The following is a 14,906-nucleotide window of genomic DNA, read 5'->3' on the forward strand; positions in this document are numbered from 1 at the left end:
CTCGGAAGCCTTGTGAGGCAGTTCTACTCTGTCCTGTAGGGTCGCTATGAGTCAGAATTGACTCCGTGACAATGGGGTTCAGGTGCTTTAGTGGTAGGTTTGCCACCTACCATGTGAGAGACCCAGGTTCTATTCCTGGACATTGCAGCACATGTGCAGCCACTATCCATCTGTCAGTGAAGGCGAAGTGTTGCTATGGTGCTGAGCAGGTTTCAGTGGAGCTTCCAGCCTAGAACAGACTATAAAGAAAAGCCAGGAGATTTACTTCAGAAAATCAGCCAATGAAAACTCTGTGGATTACAAGAACAGATCATGGTGATGGTATAGGACTTGGCAGTGTTTCATTCATTGTGCATGGGGTCACCATGAGTCTGGGGCCAACTCGAAGCAGTTAACAACAGTGACTCTTTAAGTGCAAGCATCTTGCCCCTACCAAGTTTCAGCAGGAGAGCCACATTTAGGAATCTCTTTTCCTTGAGCCACATCTGTACGATTAAAGATTTTACAGGGTGGCAACTTAATCCATTCAGCAAAGGGTTTGATTATTTCTGCAAAGCTAAGATTTAATAGGCTTCTGACACAGCGTTTCTCAGTGTTATTACTTTGCTGACGTTAATGGGGACATCTGCCTCTTCCAAACCTAGCAGACCCTGCATTGGCTGTATCTTTCTTTTCTTTTCCATAACCACTTTCAAACTGGCCAGTTGAGATTGTTTCTTTTTGTAATAACTAACCAAGCACATTAAATAGTAGTCAATACATGCTAATTAACATTCTTTATACAACCTCTACCCAAAGAGCAACAAAACACACACTAGGCAAATGCCCTGCCTTCCAAATTATTACAGGTGTTGATTTTGCTAAATATTTCACCCATGTGTAACATGAGCAACTATGGTTCCAGCCTCCAATTCCACATGAATTGGCCCCTATTTCTGAGATCTAGGACAAAAACAAGGAACCCTGGTGGTGCAGGGGTTAAGAGCTCGGTTGCTAACCCAAAGATCAGTGGTTTGAACCTACCAGCTACTCCATGGGACCAAGAAGTGGTAGTCTGCTTCCATAAAGATTACAGCCTTGGAAACCCTATGGGGCAGTTCTACTCTGTCCTGTAGCGTCTCTGTGAGTTGGAATTGACTCAATGGCAATGCTCTTTTGGTTTAGCTTTAGTTTTGTCTCAGCAATCTTTTAAATGCATTTTTATATCAGTCAGTGTGTGCTGGGGTATATGACAGGGAATGGCACAAACTCACTTCCTCTTAGACTCTGGCTCTGTGTGGTTCTGGGTTTAGAGCCTGCCAATGAAAGTCAGGTACACAGGTGTTGGAAGGTAGTGAGGAGGCAGAGACCATTATTCTCTAGAGGCGAGGACTTTAGGTAGACCCTTCTGGTGGCTGAGGTTTTCTACACTCCTGCTATGTTTGCTGAGCCTCACCAAGGCCCTGGAAGGGCTCCCATGAGAACTTGCTTCAACCCTGCTCCCCTGGCATCATTTCCCTGGTCATTTAATACTTGCACAAAGTTTGGGCTCCCTGTGATATAGCTATTCCTGCTTTAAATATTAGAGAGCATTTTTCTATTTTAACGAGAATCCTGGAACACTAGTGACCGAAGACCAGACGAGTTGTGGAATGACATCAAGGACATCATTCATGAAGAAAGCAAGAGGTCACTGAAAAGACAGGAAAGAAAGAAAAGACCAAGATGGATGTCAGAGAAGACTCTAAAACTTGCTCTTGAGCATCGAGCAGCTAAAGCAAAAGGAAGAATTGATGAAGTAAAAGAACTGAACAGAAGATTTCAAAGGGCCTCTCGAGAAGACAAAGTAAAGTATTATAATGACACGTGCAAAGAGCTGGAGATGGAAAACCAAAAGGGAAGAACACGCTCGGCATTTCTCAAGCTGAAAGAACTGAAGAGAAAATTCAAGCCTCGAGTTGCTATAGTGAAGGATTCCATAGGGGAAAATATTAAAGGATGCAGGAAGCATCAAAAGAAGATGGAAGGAATACACAGAGTCATTATACAAAAAAGAATTCGTTGATATTCAACCATTTCAAGAAGTAACATATGATCAGGAACCAATGGTACTGAAGGAAGAAGTCCAAGCTGCTCTGAAGACATTGGCGAAAAACAAGGCTCCAGGAATTGATGGAATATCAACTGAGATGTTTCCAGAAACAAATGCAGTGCTGGAGGTGCTCACTCGTCTATGCCAAGAAATATGGAAGACAGCTTCCTGGCCAACTGATTGGAAGAGGTCCATATTTATGCCTATTCCCAAGAAAGGTGATCCAACCAAATGTGGAAATTATAGAACAATATCATTAATATCACATGCAAGCAAAATTTTGCTGAAGATCGTTCAAAAATGGCTGCAGCAGTATATCAACAGGGAACTGCCAGAAATTCAGGCCAGTTTCAGAAGAGGACGTGGAACCAGGGATATCATTGCTGATGTCAGATGGATCCTGGCTGAAAGCAGAGAATACCAGAAGGATGCTTACCTGTGTTTTATTGATTATGCAAAGGCATTTGACTGTGTGGATCGTAACAAACTATGGATAACACTGCAAAGAATGGGAATTCCAGAACATTTAATTGTGCTCATGAGGAACCTTTACATAGATCAGGAGGCAGTTGTTCGGACAGGACAAGGGGATACTGATTGGTTCAAAGTCAGGAAAGGTGTGCGTCAGGGTTGTATTCTTTCACCATACCTATTTAATCTGTATGCTGAACAAATAATACGAGAAGCTGGACTATATGCAGAAAAATGGGGTATCAGGATTGGAGGAAGACTCATTAACAACCTGCATTATGCAGATGACACAACTTTGCTTGCTGAAAGTGAAGAGGACTTGAAGCACTTACTAATGAAGGTCAAAGACCACAGCCTTCAGTATGCATTACACCTCAACATAAAGAAAACAACAATCCTCACAACTGGACCAATGAGCAACATCATGATAAATGGAGAAAAGATTGAAGTTGTCAAGGATTTCATTTTACTTGGATTCACAATCAACGGCCATGGAAGCAGCAGTCAAGAAATCAAAAGACACATTGCATTGGGTAAATCTGCTGCAAAGGACCTCTTCAAAGTGTTGAAGACCAAAGATGTCACCCTGAAGACAAAGCTGCGCCTGACCCAAGCCATGGTATTTTCAATGGCATCATATGCATGTGAAAGCTGGACAGTGAATAAGGAAGACCAAAGAAGAGTTGATGCCTTTGAATTGTGGTGTTGGCAAAGAGTATTGAATATACCACGGACTGCCAAAAGAACAAACAAATCTGTCTTAGAAGAAGTACAACCAGAATGCTACTTAAAAGCAAGGATGATGAAACTGCGTGTTACATACTTTGGACATGTTGTCAGGAGGGATCAGCCCCTGGAGAAGGACATCGTGCTTGGCAGAGTACAGGGTCAGCAGAAAAGAGGAAGACCCTCAACGAGATGGATTGACACAGTGGCTGCAACAATGAGCTCAAGCATGGCAACGATTGTAAGGATGGCACAGGACCGGGCAGTGTTTTGTTCTGTTGTGCATAGGGTCGCTATGAGTCAGAACCGACTCGACAGCACCTAACAACAACAACAACAACAACTAGAACCCTGACTGGTACACCAGCCTTATTTTTCTGTTAAGAATATATGACCATCAGACATACTGCAAGTTTTAACTTAACTGTTTGTTTAGTGCCCATCTTCCTGACTAGAATGTAAATTCCCTGAGGGTGGGAGCTGGGCTGCTCATCACAGTGCTGGGTATCCAATATTTCCAGGGCCTGGCATCATCAATGCTCCAAATAAATGATGAAAAATCAATTAGTTAGTAAAAGGTGGGAGTTAGTCAGCTGAACTACCTATCTCAGAAAGGTTCTATATCTGGAAACTCCATGGAAAGGAAAAATACTGGATTTAGTTGAATAGAACTGAACTCACACTCTATAAAATAGTAAACTTACAATACCTAAGACATAACAGAAACTGTGAAAGGCATAAAATCTGTGATAGTCAGCTTCTCAATTTCATGAAACTGATGATGGCCCTATAAACTTTGACTAGAGGAATGGCCTCTATGGTATCCAGTCTAGACACAGATCTCAAGTCCTGTGACAACAGAAGTCCCATCCTAGTATCTGGTGGTTACAGAGGATCTCATTCTGTAGGGTGAGCCCTGAAGGCCTTCCTGAGCTCAGAATTTGCCTCTATAACTGAGTTCTTCAGACTTCTGTCAGAATCAGCGTATGGGTCTGGTGACTACAACCTCTGTAGTTTTTTGTTGTTGCAGCTTTGTTTCTTTTTGTTCTGGGTTGTGTTGTTTGAGGAGGCTCCTAACTGGAAAAAAAAAAAAAAAAGTTATCACATGAGCTAATATTTATGGACAACTTACTCTATGCCAAGCACTAAGTGTTTTTTATTTAATCATTTCCTTTCATCTTTTCGTCTTTATAATACCTCTAGAAGGTGGGCACTAGCATTTTCCCCATTTTACAGATTAAAGATCTGAAGCTACCTGTCAAAGTTTGGGCTTGTGAATGCAAGGTCTAAGCTCACACTTTCAATTTTATTTTTCTGTATCTTTTGGGCTCTCATTATACTTTATGTTTGTATTACAATAAGGTTTACAAAGCGTTTTCACATATGTTATCACACTATGAATAGTACCAGTTAACATCTGTTGAATGTCTCCCATGTTGAGCCAGGCATAGTGTTAAGTACTCACAGAAAGGTGAATGGGGAGGTGAGGGTGTAAACATGGAGGAAAAAAAAAACTTCTGACAAAAAAATTTAAAAAAGCATCTATAAAATTCATTAATAGAACTGTGTCATAGATTGAATTATTCCCCCCCCAAAATGTGTGTATCAGTTTGCCTGGGCCATTATTCCCAGTATCATGTGGTTGTCCTCCATTTCATGATTGTAATTTTATGTTAAAGAGGATTAGGGTGGGATTGTAACACCCTTAATAAGGTCACCTCCCTGATCCAATGTAAAGGGAGCTTCCTGGGGTGTGGCCTGCATCACACCCTTTTATCTTATAAGAGATAAAAGGAAAGTGAAGCAAGCAGAGTGTTGGGGACCTCATACCATCAACAAAGCAGTGATGGGAGCAGAGTGCATCCTTTGGACCTGGGGTCCCTGCGTGGAGAAGCTCCTAGTCTGGGGGAAGATTGAAGAGAAGGCCAACAGAAAAAGCCTTCCCCTGAAGCTGATGCCCTGAATTTGGACTTTTAGCCTACTTTACTGTGAAGAAACAGATTTCTCTTTGCTAAAGCCATCCACTTGTGGTATTTCTGTTATAGCAGCACTAGATGACTAAGACAAACTGCCTTCTCCTTCTGCTTTGTTTCAGGAATATCAAATTGATATATTTTTTGCTCAGACCTGGACAGACACCCGCCTTCGATTTAACAGCACGATGAAGATCCTTACCCTAAATAGCAACATGGTGGGGCTGATATGGATCCCAGATACCATCTTCCGCAATTCTAAGACTGCAGAGGCCCACTGGATCACCACACCCAACCAGCTCCTCAGAATCTGGAATGATGGGAAAATCCTCTACACTTTAAGGTAATATGCTGTGTGGATCTTTAATTACTTACGATCTAACTTTGGATTCTTGAATTAGATCACCAGAGAGATGAGACCCTATTTTTATCATTAAGTCCAGTCATTTTTTATGACTGGCTTGCTACTACGTTCTGAAAAATTTGGTCCTGATAACCTACAAGTTGGAATAGACTTGACCGCGCACAATAACGGCATTCTTAATGGAGTCCTGGTGGCACAATGGTTAAGAGCTCAACTGCTAACCAAAAGGTCAGCAGTTTGAATCCACCAGGGACCCCTTGGAAATCCTATGGAGCAGTTCTACTCTGACCTGTAGGGTTGCTATGAGTCGGAATCGATGGCGACAGGTATTTTTTTTTAATCCAACCCAAAACATCCCTCTGAACTACTACTCTGAAGGTATAAAGGCATCTCAGATTCAGTATGCTTCAGCTGAGATGTGTGATATCTTTCTTTTCTCCATCTGTGACTTGCATCCTCCAGTGGACAGCACCACCTGCACCCTTTCCTCCAGATCTCATGCGTACTCCTTTTCCCTCCTCTACCCACCCAACCCATTATTAGAATCTGACAATTTTGTACACCTCTCCCCATCTCTGCTGCCACAGACAGACCCAAGCCGCCTCCTCCCTGGACAGGGAGAATGCCCTTCCTTCTGCCTTCCCAGTCCTGCCTATAGCAGCAAAGTGATATTCATGAAACATCCATTTCAGATGCCACTCTTGTTCTGTCAATGAGGGCTTCCCTTTGAATTTGTGGTAAGACTGAGCGTTTTTAACATGCCCTGAGATGTTCTGTACACCCTGGCCCTGGTCTACCTCTCTCTCCAATTCCAGCTTCAGCACTTTTCCTTTCACATACCCTTTCCAGCCACCCTGGCCTCCTCCTGGGTATTTAAGGGTGTTAAACTCGTGCATTCACTCCATCACCTCTTTCCTCCCTCTTTCCTTCCCTCTTTCCAGAGCCTTTGCACACCCCATTTCCTGTGCTGGGAAAACTCACCAGCTGGCTAACCCTAGATCCTCCTTCAGGAATCTGGCTTGGATAAGGCCTTCTCAGAAAGTTCCTCTGAAGTCCCCAATCTAAATTACATTGGCCCATTTTGTCTCTTCTATCTAGCTGTTCTTTTCCTTTGAAGCATTTTTTACACTCTTAGTTATACATGTATTTGGTTAAATGCCTGCTGTGTTCCTCCTCACCAAGCTATACACTCACAGGGCAGTGTCTACATCCCTTTTTCCCTCCCTGCCTGTCCTGGGCTCTGACCCACGCATAGCCCTGCAGCAGCAGCAACATCTGTATCCCCAATGAACAGTAAGGACAAGTTTACCCAGGAAAACCTGTTGCCAGCACATCTTGCCCAAGGGGACAAGCACTTGAAAAACAATGAGAGAAAAGGTGATGTATTTGTCAAAAACGATAACACTTTGGGATTGTATTGTTCCTGAGACTTCTCTCTCTTTTCTTCTCAAATGAAAAGAAAAAATTCAATGCTACAAAAAAGTTGAAATAATAAAACAAGAAATGCCTCTTTTCCTTCATTACCATTTTGCCACATTTGTGCCCTCTTTTTTCTCTTCCCTTCCTCCGCTGCACACACACAAATGTATATTCACATGCGTATACATGCATAACCACATTTGTTTTTGCTGTTCATTTTTTAAATTAAGTTGCAGACTTGACTCCTAAATATTTCAGCCTGTTCCCCTTAAGAACAAGAGAATCTCCTACATAACTTCAATACTGCTGTTTTACCCCAGAAATGTAACATCACACAACAATAAGATATTCAAACCAAAAAAAACCAAACCTGTTGCTGTCGAGTCGATTCTGACTCATAGCAACCCTAAAGGACAGGGTAGAACTGCCCCATAGAGTTTCCAAGGAGCCCCTAGTGGATTTGAACTGCCGACCTTTTGGTTAGCAGCTGTAGTACTTAACCACTACACCACCAGGGTTTCCATAAGATATTCAGGTGTCCCCACTTTCCAGGGTCCAGCCATGGATTGTGAAGTGCTTACACTCCTGTGCCTTGCAGTTTCCTTGAAACTAGTTCAGTTCCCCTAGCACTTCTCTTTGTGACTTGTACATTTTGGAGAGTACAGGCCTGAAGTTTTGGACCATGCTTTACAGTTTGAATTTGTGTCTGTTAGCTCATTATTAGATTGAGGTTAAATTATTTTTGCAAGAACACACATAAGTGATATTTTTTTAAACCATTGCATCAATTCAGAAGAATCCGCAATGATAATAAAACAGGAGCAGAGAGTTCCTCTATTTTTATCTAGATGAATGCTAGCTAGTAAATGGGTAGGAAAGAGAAAATTATGAAATCTCCAATTTTCAATCACTGATGCAGTTTTCACAAGGAATTACACCACTGAGTATAATTTTGTTGGGGAAAAGAACACTCACATGGCTTCAAAGTTTACCAGCCCAGAGAAAAGGTTATTGCACACTGGAGAAATCTGGTGGACACCACCTTTGCCAAGGGATCCAAAATTAGCACTGCCAATAATGGAATAAGTTGGTATCATAAGCTTTTATTACAAATGAATTGTAGCCATGGGTAGAAATCTGTAACTCACAATGTTAAACACTTATCTATAGCAGAAATACAGATATGGGTTAAGATCAAAGTAAGCAGAAAATTAGAAAATTTTAGAGTTTCAGGGAAATAATTTCAGCAAGCTGGGAACAAAAACAAACAAATAAAAAAGCCACAGCAGGGAACTCTGCTGATGAACTAAATTTAAATTTAGAGAGCAGGAGTTTGTAACAGATCCTCATTGTTTTTTCCCCTCAATTCTTGAGGAAATATGATGGGACTCTGAAGTGAATTTGAGCCTCAGCAAAACCCAGACTGGAGACATATCAGGTTCTGGAATGCTTTATGCAAACTCCAAAATTCAGGGTTACCTGCTCTGGAGCAACCCAATGCCACACTTAATATAGCCATCACTGCCTGCCTTGGGAAAAAGCACAAATGTGGAACACCCCCTACAAGTGAGTTAATTTGACATTAGGTTTATTTGGCCAGTTACACTGATTTCACAATGAAAGGTTTTAATTCAGTCAAACAAATTGCAAACAGCTAGTGATGAAACAACAGTTGGTTTTATTTGTCTTCCCTCTGAGTTTGTTTGTATTTCTAGACTCAGTTTGGAATTTTACTAATTGGAATTTTCTCTGCTACTTGTAGTTAAAAACAAAACAAAATAGCACAACACAACAAAAGCATCTGAGTGCATTTCTTAATGAGGACGCCCATCACCCAGAACCCATGAGCTGTCTTCCATGTTCCCGCATTGTGGGACCATGACACCCTCATAGCCTGGCACATGGGCTTCACTGGGTGATTGCTGGAGTCTCCAAGAGTAATGCTTGGCTCTTCTACAGGCTCACCATTAACGCAGAGTGCCAGCTGCAGCTGCACAACTTCCCCATGGATGAGCACTCATGCCCACTGATTTTCTCCAGCTGTGAGTACCCTGTGGTGTGCACACTGTGAGGGGGTGCTTGGTGGGGAGCTGGGATCTGGCAGAAGTCATGGGGTTGTTTGTAGCTGCGCTGTTCAACCAGAGAATACTTACAACAGTTTTGGTGCCAACCATCTGGGTGTTTTCACTCTAGAATTTGTTACATAGGACCCATGTTACCAAATAGATAAGTAATATGGCTATGTGCAACATAAGCATTTATTATTCTGTTGGCCCATTATTCCATAAGGAACCTTATGCTGATGAGTTGTGCATACTATTTGGAAGTATACAAAATTCTTTTGGGATATTTTTAGATTTAATCACCTTAAAGTGAGGTGATCTGTCTTCTAGGTAGCAAGATGAGTTTTTTTCTTTAAATATGTTTATATTTGTCTCATTGAATGATTGTGGAATGCAATTTTTCACAGCATTTTATCTTCCAGTATTTTACTTATTATTGATATCAGAGCTAATAATCATTTACAGATTCTTACAAACAATATCTTAATGCTAAGTACAGGATTCATATAAAAGGAAATATCAAATGTCAGTAAAGTAAATGTTATTAAGTAAAGATAAGTTTTTAAGTAAAGGTCAATCCATAAACACATCTGTTGAACTCATGCTGTTTCATTTTAAATGTATTAACCATAACCATAACTACTTATGTACAATTCAGAGAATTCAATTAACATTATTGGCTTTCTATGTAATTGCATTTGGGGCAGGACAAATGAGCTTGATAAAATCTCATGCAGAAGTTTTTGGACATAGCAAGAAGACAAAGACGAAATAAGCAGATGAACATACTTTACAATGTATTTAGATTTAGAAAAAGGCAAGGAGAAGGCAAAATTTTACTGATCTCTTAGGTTGGTAAAAATATTCTAATATAGCGAATAGTTCAATTTGTGGAATCTAAACTTTAAATAATACATTCCAAAAATCAATTATATTTGCTGATAATACAAATATTCAGTGCCTTGCATATGAATGGCTGTTTCTGAATGCCTGATAAACATGCCTATAGACTCATTTGGACTGGCTGTTCTCTGTATGGTTATCGCACACGTATACAAGTTATGCGGCCATTTGAATTGTCTAGTTCTTCGAGAGTCAGTTTGGATATATGTATATATGTATGGGTATTTTTTCTACTTACCTGTTTATTAGTCTTCTTAGTGAGCCAAGTTAAATTTGGCTTTGTCGACCTTCCAAAGGTCTAATGGACTGTTTACTCCTCTGAGTTTGTAATATCAATGGTTATTTTGCATTATTAGACATTTTGTTAGACATTTGTATCATGTTTTCTAATCTATGCAATTTTGACAGCTTCTTATTTCTTCATCAAATTTTTAATTGTCGTCTGTTGAATTAAATTTCTGAGCCTTCCCATACCTACCATCTTTGTAGGAACGGTTGTACAATTGGTTGTTTCTCTTTACTCTGCCTTACGTTACTTTGTTTACTGTTTAGTCTTTTTTTTTTTTTTTTCATTTGAGCCTATTTTCCAGAATGTTTTCTGGGGAGTGTTTCAGATTGGATTGAAGGTAGCTTCTTCTAAACAGGCTTGCTCAGCCTCTGCCTCATGACTGTCTCTCTCTCTTTTAAATTATTGTTGTTGAAAATATACACAGCACAGCATACGCTGGTTCAGCAATTTCTATATGTACAATACAGTGACATGGAATACAGTCTTAAAATTGTGCAGCCTCTCTTACATTCATTTTCCAGTTTGTTCTTCCCCTATTGACATAAACCCCCGCCCCCCCACTCTTCCTCTTTAACTTTTTAAGTAGCTATCAATTTGATCCCTTATGGTTATTTAAAAGACTGCAATGCTCATTGCAGATATTTTCTACTAGTTAAGCTAGACTTTTCATTGGCTTAAAGAAGACTTTGGGGGATATTTTTGGTTATGGTTTCATGGTTAAAGATTATATCAGGGCAATAGTTTTGTGGTTCATCTAGCATCAATGGCTTCAGAAATTCTGGATTCTGTGATAATTTTAAATTCTGCTCCACATTTTCCCCCTTTTGATGAGGACTCTGCTATAGAATCTTTGCTCAAAGCATTCAGTAATGGTAGCAGAGCACAATTCAGTTCTGATCTCATAGCAAAGGCGGCAGTTGTTCATGGAGGCAATTAGCCACATATTCCAAAACCTCCCCCTATTGCTGAGTTTCCTTCTTTCTCTGTTGCTTCAGACAAATAGAGACCAATTGTTATACCATGGGTGGCCACTTTTCAAGTAATTTTTTTAAATTTTTATTGTGCTTTAAGTAAAAGTTTACAAATTAAGCCAGTCTCTCATACAAAAATCTATATACTCATACAAAAATCTATATACACCTTGCTATATACTCCTAATTGCTCTCCCCCTAATGAAACAGACTGCCCCTTCCCTCCACTCTCTCTTTTTGTGTCCATTCCTCCAGCTTCTGACCCCCTCTGCCCTCTCATCTCCCTCCAGATAGGAGATAACTACATAGTCTCAAGTGTCTACTTGATCCAATAAGCTCATTCTTCACCAGAATCTTTTTCTATCTCATTGTCCAGTCCAATCCCTGTCTGAAGAGTTGGCTTTGGGAATGACTCCCGTTTTGGGCTAACAGAAGGTCTGGGGGCCATGACCACAGGGGTCCTTCTAGTCTCAGTCAGACCATTGAGTCTGGTCTTTTTATGAGACTTTGGGGCCTGCATTCCACTGCTCTCCTGATCCCTCAGGGTTTCTCTGTTGTGTTCCTTGTCAGGGCAGTCATCGGTTGTAGCTGGGCACCATCTAGTTCTTCTGGTCTCAGGCTGATGTAGTCTCTGGTTTATGTAGCCCTTCCTGCCTCTTGGGCTCATTATTACCTTGTGTCCTTGGTGTTCTTCATTATCCTTTGATCCAGGTGGGTTGAGACCAACTGATGCATCTTAGGTGGATGCTTGCTAGGTGTTTAAGACCCAGACGCCACTCTCAAAAGCGGGATGCAGGATTTTTTCTTAATAGATTTTATTATGCCAATTGACTTACATTCCCCTGAGACCATGATCCACAAACCATTGCCCCTGCTATGCTGGCCTTAGAAATATTCAATTTACTCAGGAAACTTCTTTGCTTTTGGTTTAGTCCAGCTGTGCTGGCCTCTCCTGAATTGGGTGTTGTCTTTCCCTTGACCTAAAGTAGTTCCTGGTCTACTATCTAATTACTGAATACCCTTCTCCCTCTCTCCCTCCCTCCCGCCTCTTGTAACCATCAAAGAATATTTTCTTTTCTGTTTAAACTATTTCTTGCGGCCTTATAATAGTGGTCTTATAAAACATTTGTCCTTTTGCAACTAACTCATTTCACTCAGCATAATGCCTTCCAGATTCCTCCATGTTAAGAAATGTTTCACAGCTTCATAACTGTTCTTTATTGATGCATACTATGATATTCTGTGAATGTCGTTGTTGTTGTTAGGTGCCGTTGAGTTGGTTCTGACTCATAGCGACCCTATACACAACAGGGCGAAACAATGCCCGGTCCTGCGCCATCCTTACAATCGTTGTCATGCTTGAGCTTATTGTTGCAGCCACTGTGTCAATCCACCTCGTTAAGGGTCTTCCTCTTTTCCGCTGACCCTGTACTTTGCCAAGCACGATGTCCTTCTCCAGGGACTCATCCCTCCTGACAACACGTCCAAAGTATGTAAGACACAGTCTCACCATCCTTGCTTCTAAAGAGCATTCTGGTTGTAATTCTTCCAAGGCAGATTTGTTCGTTCTTTTGGCAGTCCATGGTATATTCAATATTCTTCGCCAACAACACAATTTCAAAGGCGTCAACTCTTTTCAGTCTTCCTTATTCACTGTCCAGCTTTCACATGCATACGATGCAATTGAAAATACTACGGCTTGGGTCAGGCGCACCTTTGTCTTCAGGGTGACATCTTTGGTCTTCAGCACTTTGAAGAGGTCCTTTGCAGCAGATTCGCCCAATGCAATGCATCTTTTGATTTCTTGACTGCTGCTTCCATGGCTGTTGATTGTGGATCCAAGTAAAATGAAATCCTTGACAACTTCAATCTTTTCTCCGTTTATCATGATGTTGCTCATTGGTCCAGATGTGAGGATTTTTGTTTTCTTTATGTTGAGGTGTACTCCATACTGAAGGCTGTGGTCTTTGATCTTCATTAGTAAGTGCTTCAAGTCCTCTTCACTTTCAGCAAGCAAAGTTGTGTCATCTGCATAATGCAGGTTGCTAATGAGTCTTCCTCCAATCCTCATACCCCATTTTTCTTCATATAGTCCAGCTTCTCGTATTATTTGTTCAGCATACAGATTAAATAGGTATGGTGAAAGAATACAACCCTGACGCACACCTTTCCTGACTTTGAACCAATCAGTATCCCCTTGTTCTATCCGAACAACTGCCTCCTGATCTATGTAAAGGTTCCTCATGAGCACAATTAAATGTCCTGAAATTCCCATTCTTTGCAGTGTTATCCATAGTTTGTTACGACCCACACAGTCAAATGCCTTTGCATAATCAATAAAACACAGGTAAGCATCCTTCTGGTATTCTCTGCTTTCAGCCAGGATCCGTCTGACATCAGCAATGATATCCCTGGTTCCACGTCCTCTTCTGAAACTGGCCTGAATTTCTGGCAGTTCCCTGTTGATATACTGCTGCAGCCATTTTTGAACGATCTTCAGCAAAATTTTGCTTGCATGTGATATTAATGATATTGTTCTATAATTTCCACATTTGGTTGGATCACCTTTCTTGGGAATAGGCATAAATATGGACCTCTTCCAATCAGTTGGCCATGAAGCTGTCTTCCATATTTCTTGGCATAGATGAGTGAGCACCTCCAGCACTGCATTTGTTTCTGGAAACATCTCAATTGATATTCCATCAATTCCTGGAGCCTTGTTTTTCGCCAATGTCTTCAGAGCAGCTTGGACTTCTTCCTTCAGTACCATTGGTTCCTGATCATATGTTACTTCTTGAAATGGTTGAATATCAACGAATTCTTTTTTGTATAATGACTCTGTGTATTCCTTCCATCTTCTTTTGATGCTTCCTGCATCATTAAATATTTTCCCCGTGGAATCCTTCACTATTGCAACTCGAGGCTTGAATTTTCTCTTCAGTTCTTTCACCTTGAGAAATGCCGAGCATGTTCTTCCCTTTTGGTTTTCCATCTCCAGCTCTTTGCACATGTCATTATAATACTTTATTTTGTCTTCTCGAGAGTCCCTTTGAAATCTTCTGTTCAGTTCTTTACTTCCTCAACTCTTCCTTTTCCTTTAGCTGCTAGACGCTCAAGAGCAAGTTTCAGAGTCTCCTCTGACATCCACCTTGGTCTTTTCTTTCTTTCCTGTCTTTTCAGTGACCTCTTGCTTTCTTCATGGATGATGTTATTCCACAACTCGTCTAGTCTTCGGTCACTAGTGTTCAACGTGTCAGATCTATTCTTCGGATGGTCTGTGAATTCAGGTGGGATATATTCAAGGTTATATTTTGGCTCTCGTAGACTTGCTCTGATTTTCTTCAGTTTCAGCTAGAACTTGCATATGAACAATTGATGGTGTGCTCCATAGTCGGCCCCTGGCCTTGTTCTGACTGATGATATTGAGCTTTTCCATTGTCTCTTTTCACAGATGTAGTGTATTTGATTTCTGTGTGTCCCATCTGGCGAGGTCCATGTGTATAGTCGCCGTTTATGTTGGTGAAAGAAGGTATTTGCAATGAAGAAGTCATTGGTCTTCCAAAATTCTATCATTTGATCTCTGGCATTGTTTCTATCACCAAGGCCATATTTTCCAACTACTGATCCTTCTTTTTTGAAGAGTCCCTCTTTGAAGG

At 40.9% G+C, this 14,906-nt stretch overlaps 1 protein-coding gene across 2 annotated transcripts in view; it reads left to right on the forward strand.

The window, feature by feature from the left end:
* Window positions 1-14,906, forward strand: part of GABRG3 (gamma-aminobutyric acid type A receptor subunit gamma3) — a 971,382-nt gene that overhangs the window by 498,441 nt on the left and 458,035 nt on the right. Inside the window, exons 4-5 of one of the 2 annotated variants that reach the window (XM_003420641.3) lie at window positions 5,364-5,584; window positions 8,984-9,066. In XM_003420641.3, the coding sequence (XP_003420689.1) occupies window positions 5,364-5,584; window positions 8,984-9,066 (304 nt within the window). Of the gene's footprint in view, window positions 1-5,307; window positions 5,585-8,983; window positions 9,067-14,906 lie in introns of those variants that run through there. The other variant, XM_064296192.1, reaches the window with a different exon arrangement.

Source organism: Loxodonta africana, chromosome 13 (assembly GCF_030014295.1).
Source record: "Loxodonta africana isolate mLoxAfr1 chromosome 13, mLoxAfr1.hap2, whole genome shotgun sequence".
Classification (NCBI taxonomy): Eukaryota; Metazoa; Chordata; class Mammalia; order Proboscidea; family Elephantidae; genus Loxodonta; species Loxodonta africana.